The following is a 9708-nucleotide window of genomic DNA, read 5'->3' on the forward strand; positions in this document are numbered from 1 at the left end:
TCTCTCTCTCTGATCAAATTAAAAAAAAAAAATTAATAAATAACTTAAAAGAAAAAAAAAAGGAGTCCAAGTGGTCATCCTCTAAGGCCCCAATGTCCCCTCCTCAGGAAGATAGCTTGGTGCGGAGGGACGGGCCTGGGCCTTCGTCCATGTACTCCCAGGAGCACTGTGATCTAACGACTTCAGGTGTCACCTTCCGTAAGTATACAGTAGGTGTGATGTGAGTCGACCGCGATAACGAGGCACAGCCCTGTGGCATGGTGAGGGCCATGTACGAGGACCCAGATTCGGACGACATAACATACCAGCAGTACCTCCCCCAGCTTCCCAGCACCTAGCAGCGCCTGCAGGCCCGAGGGCTGCTCCCTTCGGAAGGAATAGGCCAGGCCAGCCAGGCGGAGGTGAGGGGCTTCTTCCCACGAACCTCCTTAACTCAAGTAGGGTAAACGGATGAAGTCGTAAGAGCCTCGGGCTCTGCCGCCTGGGCAGGAGGACCGCGCCGTGAGCTCACCTGACAAGAATCCTTGCCTCTTTCTCTATAGCCACAGATCATCCCTCTCAGCACGGCCTCCCTGGGAAAGGGCAGGGCCTTCTGTATCATCTCATTGCATTTTTGATAGAGGACGATGTACTGGTCCACCTCCTGGAGAACTTCTGGCAAAAACTTTTCTACTGGAAAACAGAGACCGACAGCGCGCCAATCTGCACTGAAAGTGTGCGCCCACACACCCAGCATGCCCTGGGATAGGCGGGGCCGTCAGACACAGGAGAAAACCGACATTCGAAGCTGACAGGGGAGAGGACGATATAAGAAGCAAAACCAAGACAGAAGGAGGAAGAATATTCCAGAAGGAAGTCAAGGCCTCAACGGCCTGAGAAATCTGGCCTTGGTACTAATCGTGACAGGGCGTCCTGGGCTCAGTAGAGCACCTTTACTTTCTAGACCCGGTTCATAAACTTTGGACAGGGAATGCCCCAAAGGTTCGAAAGCTAGCCTCTCTAGGACCAGCAGTTGACATAATGGCTATGTCGCTGGTCTCCCGTGTAGTCGACCACAGTTCGAGTCCTGGACCTGGTGGCTTAAACTCACGCCAAGCATGTGTGCATGCATGCCCAAGATCCCGAGAGGAGAATGGAGAAGGGATTGCAGCGTGGCCATCCCCCTGGGGGGGTGATTTCTTGTTTTCTGTCTCTCTGTCTCTCTGGTGAGCACACGTACCCTATAGCAAAAACCTATCAAAAATAAAAAAGAAAAAGAAAGAAAGAAAGAAAAGGAAAAAAATAAAAAGAAATTTAGCCTCTCCCCAGGAACAGGAGGCCCTATAGCCTTGCCAACAGGAGTCTTCTGGCTCCATCTACACCCCCACTGACAGAGGTCCCCTCCCCATCAAGGCAGTACTTCCCATGAGGACCAGCTCTGACTGGCAGGGAGCTCATTAAGAACCTTCCAGCATGTGGTTCTGTCACCAGGGAGCCAGACCGGCCAAGCACGGTGCAGTGCCCACAAATCCACAGGAGACCTCGCCATGCGTTTCTTCTCCTGGCTGGGCAACTACAGTTCCCAGGACAGGCTGCGTTCTTTCCTAAATGGCTCCCATCACACATTCGTATTTCAGCTGAATTTCTGGGGTCTCCAAGCCAGCAGGGAACCACTGCCAGGCCCTCTGATAAACTGCTCCCCCTCACCCACCGGCCTCTTGACCCTCTCTTTGGCCTTCATGGCTACCCCAGGCTGCCTCCCTCTGCCCAGGGGTTGCTTCCTGCCGTGAAGACTCACCAGCTTCCGCTGTTCTGCCCCATCCAGTTACCCAGCACCTGGTCCCAGCCACCACCTGGAAAGCCGCCTGGGGAATGCAGATGGGCTGGATGGTGGTGGAAAAGTTCACGGGGTGGTGGAGGTGCAGGAGGGCAAGGTCGTTCTTCACGGTCACAGACGTGGTGAACCGAGGGTGGACGATGATGTTTCTGACCGGGACCACCACACTGGTGCTCTCTTCATAGATGCTCCGGTCTCCCATCTTGACACTGTAATGGAAACGGCTGTGGGGACAGCACACAGCCCTCCTGGAGACCCTGGGAAGCGTCCCTGGGCCTCTGTCACACATTTCAGACGCTTCCCGGCCTGGCCTCGACCTCCCCACCACTCTACCACGAAGCCCCGGTTCTCAGTCACTCTCCGAACAGGCTTGCTTGCCCCCTGGAGTATTCTCAGGAACCAGACTCCCCAGGCAGAATGCCTCCCATGTTCCCTGACTTTTTGTATTTTTTAAGAGGTTTTTGTCTTATTAGAGCGTGTGTGCTCGCCAGAGATAGAGAGACAGAGATAGCGAGAGTGAAAGAGAGAAATCTCCCCCCCGGGGTGGGGGGAGGCAGGTAGATGGCCACACCACAATCCCTTCTCCTTCATTCTCCTCCTGGGATCTTGGGCACACACACACACACACACACGTGTCTGGTGTGATTTTTAAGTCACCAGGTCCAGGACTCGAACTGGAGTTGGCCATGTGTGAGTCGGGCAACATGACCACTAGGCCATCTGCTGGTCCCCCCCCATGTTTGCTGTTTTGTTTGGCATTTGCCATCTGCCTGGACAAGGGAACCGAACGGTGTTTCAAGGGCAGGCTGAGAACAGGGCCCCCACCTGGCCACTTGCGCGCTCACCTTAAAATACAGTGGGCGGCGGTCAGGACCCACTGCGCGTTGATGAGGGAGCCTCCGCAGACGTGCTTGCGGTTGATCCTCACGCTCACCTGCCAGGGCCACTTCCCCTCGGCGGCGTCAACGCCTCCCACGATTTTCAGGGTGGAGTGACCGCACACTGAGGGGACGATAGAGAACGCAAAGAAGCAGGCCTGTCTGCCGGACTTCCGGGGGAAGTGCCCCAGGGAGCCGCCAGGTCGTCGGGGAGGGCCTGCTCCGCCCCAGGGGTCACCTTTGGCAAAGGGCACCAGCAAGATCGGGAGCCTGGTGGAGGCGGGTGGGGAGGTCCCTGGGGACCCCGCCATGGGGCCCCAGACAAGTTCAGTGCTTTCTCTGCTGCTGTTCCCTGAAGTGACGGGCGCTGGGGAGAGCTGCGTCGTCCCTTCCTGGGCCTCCCCCAGACCGGGCTGGAGCAGCAACCAGGCCAAGAGGCCCAGGAAACCGCAGCCCGGAGACGCCATGGGTACCGGCAGCCCCCGCGTGCGCCCCCTCGCGGCTGCTCGCGCCCTGCCCGGTGCTGGCGGGACGTGGGGGAGGGGGGCCGTCTCCACCTCTCAGATCCTCCACGGGTGTCCATCCAGAACGCCGCCCAGAACCAGGGCGCCAGTGAGGGCCCGGTTCCCCTTGCGGCTTCCTCAAATCAGGGCTTCATACACCAGACCTGGGCTTTGAGGTCTGGGGGCCGAAAAGATTAAGCCAAAGGAATAGGACACCTAAATTTAAAGGTATCTTTTAGGGCTTAAAAGATCCCTGGAGGGAGTGGTCCAGCAGATGGTGTGGTGGTTAAGGCGCTAGACTCCCACATGGTCGCCTGGTGGCCCACAGTTCGAGTCCCTGACCCAGTGACTTGAAAAATCACGCTGGACGCTTGCACATGCGTGTGTGCCCAAAGTCCCCAGAGGAGAATGGAGAAGGGATTGTGGTGTGGCTCTCCTCCTGGGGAGTGATTTCTCACTTTCCCTCTCTGTCTCCTGCTGCACCCCTGATGTCTAGTCTGGGAGCTCGCCCCAGTATTTCTACCAGGCCTCGTCCTGTCTGGGTTATCATCCCTGTTGAAGTCAGGGAAATAAAACAATCACAACTTTGGAATTCTATACGTCCCACTTTTCCCTAGCCGAAATAGGACAGCCATGGCAAGATGCCTGTGGTCCCCTCACCAACGTACAATCCCAGTGCCCTAGGGAGGGTCATTTTCTAAGGGGCTCAGGGGAGGGGCGAGTAGGTCACTCATGGTGCTTCCTCCAGTATTCTCCTCTCTCTAAATCATTATATTCTTTTCTCCATACTAAATGAGGAATTTCTAAGAAATCACACTTGGTGGCCAAGTGTGGGCAACCACTGAGTTCAGGTTTAAAACAACCAGGTAGGGAACCAGCAGATGGTGTAAGCACATGGTACATCACTGGACTCCCAATTCGAATCCCGGACCCGGCAGCTTAAAAAACTCACGCCAGGCGCGTGTGCGTGCGTGCCCAAGATCCTAAGAGGAGAATGAAGGAGAAGCGATTGTGGTGTGGCCATCCCCCTGGGGGGTGATTTCTTGCTTTCTGTCTGTCTCTCTCTCCGATGAGCAAACAAGCCCTATAGCAAAAATCTCTCTAGAAAAAACAACAACCAGCCAAACATCTAGAATCATTCTCACATACAGGAACTAACTAACTAAATTCAAGATTTCTGGTAAGTATACTCTCAGTAAATTTGGGTCCAAGACTCCCCAGTCAAGAGTCTAGTCGTCTGCTTATTCCCCAGGTGCCTTGGCACGTAAATTAGCAAAAGTTTGCGATTCTTTGTGTAAGGAAGCCTTCCCCTCCTGGGTTATATTTTGTGCTGTCCTTCCGGAGCATGCTAAAATCTGACTCTTAGGTCTAGAGGCAGTGGGCTGAGTTAGTACAGGTACAGAACTGGTATGCCCCTGCAATGTAGCTCCCACAGAGTATGCCGGTAAGGTGGGGGGACCAGCCTTATCGAATGGGAGGAAGCTGCTGTTTTTTTGTTTTGTTTTTAATTTTTTTTTTTTTTATGAGAGAGAGAGAGAGAGAAAGTGAGAAAGCAAGCCACCAGGCCCGGAATTCGAACCATGGTCAGCAATGTGGGAGTGTCCAGCACTTTAGCCACCATGCCATCTGCTGGTCCCCAAGCATCGCTGCTGTTAACAAGGGCGGCTTAGTGTGGGCAGGGGCCAGGACAGCCTCCATCTAGCCAAGTTCTCCATTTAACATTTCAGGGCCTCCCCTTTGCCTAGTCGCTGCTCTAACTTTGACCTAAGAAGCCTGATGAAGCTCTAAAGCCATTTATGTTGAAATCCCAGAGGATCAGATACTATATCTTATTTTCAACGACATCAACCCTGCAGTTACAAGGGATGTGAAATTAGTTCAGGGAAATTATAGAAGCTTTCAATCCAAGGAAGAACTTGAGATTGCCATTACTTTCTTTAAAATCTTCACTGTGGGGGTGGGAGGGTGGGAGGCAGCAGGTGTCATGGTGGTTAAGGCACTGGACTCACACACATGGCTGACCCCAGTTCGAGTCCCAGACCTGGTGGCTTGAAAATCACACTGGGGGGCCAGCAGGTGGCGTAGTGGTTAAGGGTGCTGGACTCCCACATGGCTGACCGTGGTTTGAGGCCCGGATCTGGTGGCTTGCTTTCTCACTTTCCTGCTCTCTCTCGCTCTGTCTCTCTCTGGTCCAATAAAATGCTTGAGCACGTGTGCCCAAAGTCCCAGGAGGAGGATGGAGGAGGGATTGTGGCATGGCCATCCCCTCTGGGAGGTGATTTCTCACTGTCTCTCTCTCCCTCTCTCTGGTGAACACATGTGCCCTAAGGCAAAAAAACTAAAACAATGTAAATATTCAGTGCAGTATTAAATGGCCAGTCATCTCCACAGTCTGTATTTTTTATTTCCACAGTGATGGCTACTAGGACAGCCTGTTGCCTTTAATAACTGTGAAAGGCAGAATGTGACCTGAATTAGAACACTTTTAAAAATTACCTATCAGTTGGGACCAGCAGGTGGCGTGGTGGTTAAGGCTCTGGACACTCCCACATGGTCGACCAGGGTTCAAGTCCTGAATCTGGTGGCTTGCTTTCTCACTTCTTCTCTCTCTCACTCTCATCCTCTGTCTCTCTCTGGTCAAATTAAAAAAATAAATGAATGAATAAATAAAATAAAATAAATTATATAAAAAAAGAAACTGAGATGGTATTAAAAACATATTTTTAAAAAATTACCTATCAGTGCCTACTTCTTCTTTTTTTATATTGTATTTCTTATTATTATTTTCCAATTTGCTACAGAGCATATGTGCTCGCAGAGAGAGAGAGAAAGTGAGGAAGCAAGCCACCAGATCTGGGACTCAAACCGCAGATGGCCATGTGGGAGGCCAGTGCCTTAATCGCCACGCCACCTGCTGGGCCCAAGACTTGAGAACATCGGAGAGCAGCAGATACAAAGCAGCTAGATAAAGCAAGGAGACAGATTCCTCTCTAAGCCTCCCGAAGGAACTGGCCCTGCCAACAACCTGATTTTAGCCCTCTAAGGCTCGTCTCAGACTGACCTACAGCATCGTAAGAGCCTCACTGTGTGTCGTGGTAAGCCACGAAATTTGCAGTAGTTTGGTATAACTGCATTAGAAAACTAACAGACGGGAGCCAGCAGGCGGTGGGGTGGTTAAGGGCACTGGACTCCCACATGGCCGACCGTGGGTCGAGTCCCGGACCTGAAGGCTTGCTTTCTCATTTTCTCTCTCTCTCTCTCTCACTTGCTCACTCGCTCTGCCTGTCTCTCTCTGGTCACATTAAAATAAATAAATAAAGTTAAATAAAATAACTCTTTAAAAAAAAAAAACACAGAAGAACACTAACAGACGCAGTCACACTGAGGGAAACGCTAATGCAGTTGAGGGTGCTATAGCAACCCGCGCTAACATGGAACGAGCTCAGACCCACAGAGCTAAATAAAAAGTGCAAACGAAGAGAGGAGTGCAGTGTGGCCCCCTGTGATAGCAGTCCACTAGCCACACACGGGGCCTCAGCGACCAACAGACGTCTTAAGGTGGTTGCGGCCCTGTGGGAGCCTTGTCCCTGTGACCACTTGCCTCCGTCAGGGGCCCAGTCTCCGAGAGGCCCTGGCTTATCACAGAAGCCCCCGACTGCCCACCCATAGAGATCCACCATGACTCCGTCCTGGCCCATAACTGGGGTCAGGAATAGCAGGTGAGGTTCAGGAAAGGTTTACCCGGACCTGCGAAGCTTTCTCATCCTCTCACGAAGCTTCCAGCAGAAGGCCATTCCCCACCCCATGGAGAGCGAGTGGAAACAGGGGTTCTCTGCAGCGGCACGAGTTCCCTCCAAGCTCATAGGAGCTCTAGACGTCACCGACCTTAAAGATGGCAGAGGGACACTGGGGCCCCCACTGAAGCCCCCTGTCCTCTGAACCGTCCAGCCACCACCACCCACTAGTCCTCCTGACTCTGAGAGCCACTCGACCTCAGCATTCTAATCCTCTAGGCAGATCTGCGTCTCCTTGGTAGAGTCCAGGGAGGCCCTCCCAGTCTGCACCCACAGCAAGGCCCAGCCAGGGACCAAGTCTCTGCCCCTGCCCTGGGCATACGATGGAGACGTCTCTCATTCAGGCATTTTAGGAAAGGGTCTCTCCATTCACCAGGGAAGGGGAGGAAAGAAGATCAGAAAGGGAGGGAGGGGGAGGGGAGAGAAGAAAGGAAAGGAGAGGAGGAGAGAGAAGTTGAGAATAAAAGGAGAAAGAAGGGGGCCGAGGGAGGTAAAGAAGGGGCAATGGAGGGAATGAAAGAATAAAAGTTGGGCAGGAAGACGCAAAATGCATAACTTGCAGAAGACCGATCTTCTAAAGCAAATTCAAATGAACCAACTGAAAAGCTACTAAAGCTGTAAGAGAATGAAAGAAGAGATCTGGGGCACACGCATGCCCTCTGGCATTGAGAAGAGGTACCAGGAATCTGTACAAGGCCTCGGGCCATCCAGCTAGGCTTCTCTGAGCCTTTCTCATCCACCTCCTCCTTACTCACAGGGCTGCAGCGCACCGGCCTCCTCCACGGGCCTCACATGCCCCTGCCCCTGGGCCTTTGCACAGGCCGTTCCCTCTGGCCCCAGATATCCACGCTGTTCACTTCTTCACCTCCCGGGACTATGCCAGAATCAACAAACGTTTTCTGTAAGGGGCCAGACAGTAACACTGGTAGACTGGTGTGGGCCAAGAGACACAACTGAGAATATTATGTAGATGCTTATGTAACGAGAAAGAAAACACATTTCCACAAAACATTTATTAATGAAATTCAAGATATATTAAGAACTAAATTTTTTTTTTCAATACAAGTCTACCAAGGAGGAGAATGAAATTCTTCTAGGGGGATAGCATTAAAGTTACTGTTCCCTACCATGAAATCGATTGCAAATGTTCTTCTGTTAAAAACCATTCTCAGTTTACAGGCTAAGAATCAGCAGGCCAGATTTACTCAGATGTTACTGCCTCAGAGAGGCCTTCCCAGGACTCCATTTTTGAGCCCTGTCCCCCTTTATCCCACTCTCATGTTCTCAATAGCACGTCTCACAGTCTGACCTACTTCCCATTAACTCACTGCTCTGTCAGCCGTCTCCCTCCTCCAGAAACTCCCCCTGGAAACCTCAGGTGGTCCCAGGACACCCTCAAAAATGGAGTCCTGGGCCTCCCTGTCCCCCTTTATCCCACTCTCATGTTCTCAATAGCATGTCTCGCAGTCTGACCTACTTCCCATTAACTCACTGCTCTGTCAGCCGTCTCCCTCCTCCAGAAACTCCCCCTGGAAACCTCAGGTGGGCAGATGTTTCGTCTGTCTCGTTCGTTCCTCGCTGTACTCCCAGCAGCTGGAGAAGCCCTGGCTGGCACGTAGTAGGCACTCGGCAAACCCCTGTTGAGTGAATGAAAGAACTAAATTGTCGTGAAGACAACTCATTAATACCTAGACGTGCTTAGAGCACTGCCCAGCACACACCACGTGACTGATAAGTATTGGTCGCTGTCCCTGCTGTTACTGGTGGACAGGGGCCCCAAACACCTGCAAGATGCATGCCCGACACCAGGGTGGACAAAACCTTCAGGCGCTGCCCAGTCCCCCAGCTGTCTCCCACCAGCCGCTCTCCCCACGGCCTAGGGACCCTGGCCCCCTAGCCTCCACCTAGTGCCCCTCCTCTGGAAAGCCATCCCGGCCACTTTCCTAGCCTGGGTGCCCTCACCCAGCACTGTCATTCTCCCAGACACCTGGGGCACTCAGGTGGTCCCTATCCTCCCCCACAATTCCCCAGACCCTCCAGTTCTCCTGGCCCTGCACCTGCCTGCCGGAACCCCGGGAAGCCCTGGGTCTTATCTCTGGCCTCTGCCTGCTCTTTGAAAACGCCCCTGAGGCCATCTGCTCCCTCTCACCTGCCTGGTCCTTATCCCCACAACAGGAGAAACCATGAAGCGGCGTGCCAGACCCACAACGCAGGAGAAGCTGGACTTGAATCCAGGACCCCGGCAGGGCCGAGGAGCAGAGGATCCTGGCTAGGGGCCCAGCCTACACATGCAAGAGAGAAATAGACGTCGACTTTTGGGCAGGCCAGTAGCTGAGCCCAGAAACCAGAGCCCCAGAGCCCCAGCTCCCTGCCTGCCTCTGCCCCGCCAGGCGTCAGGGGCTCGCACAGGAGCCGGCTCCGCCCCCTGGCGCGGCGCCAGCCGTCATCCCCCTGAGGTCAGCCACGGCGGCGATTTCGGGGAAATACCAGCTCCTTATTAAAAACAGGCGGTGGTCAGGCCCCCGCAGCTTTCCCAGTAGAAACGAGGGTGTTTGTTCCAAGAGGACAAGAGTGGGCAGGGCCTGGCCAGGACCTGGCGGGAGGCTTGAGCGGCAGGACCTGGTGCAGAGTCGGGCGCGCTGGGAGCCGCCTGGCCCCGGGAGGGGAGCGATGGCACCTCACGTGGAGGCTGAGCTGACCCGGGGGGGGGGGGGGGG

The 9708-nt window shown here is 53.7% G+C and overlaps 1 protein-coding gene and 1 long non-coding RNA gene across 2 annotated transcripts; both read right to left on the reverse strand.

The window, feature by feature from the left end:
• Nucleotides 1–334: 334 nt before the first annotated feature.
• LOC102490507 (serine protease 42) lies at nt 335–3201 on the reverse strand. The gene is made up of 5 exons (XM_006171053.1): nt 2933–3201; nt 2662–2818; nt 1778–2025; nt 512–672; nt 335–427 (listed from the first exon to the last, which is right to left on the reverse strand). Exons 1-5 carry the CDS (start codon nt 3159–3161, stop codon nt 335–337), a joined length of 888 nt encoding a protein of 295 aa, XP_006171115.1. The 5' UTR covers nt 3162–3201.
• Nucleotides 3202–8396: 5195 nt separating this feature from the next.
• LOC102474277 (uncharacterized) lies at nt 8397–9702 on the reverse strand. The gene is made up of 3 exons (XR_337722.1): nt 9585–9702; nt 9141–9273; nt 8397–8628 (listed from the first exon to the last, which is right to left on the reverse strand). It is a non-coding gene; the product is annotated as an uncharacterized LOC102474277 (long non-coding RNA).
• Nucleotides 9703–9708: the final 6 nt, after the last annotated feature.

Source organism: Tupaia chinensis, unplaced genomic scaffold, assembly GCF_000334495.1.
Source record: "Tupaia chinensis unplaced genomic scaffold, TupChi_1.0 Scaffold149184_1, whole genome shotgun sequence".
In the NCBI taxonomy this organism is placed as follows: Eukaryota; Metazoa; Chordata; class Mammalia; order Scandentia; family Tupaiidae; genus Tupaia; species Tupaia belangeri.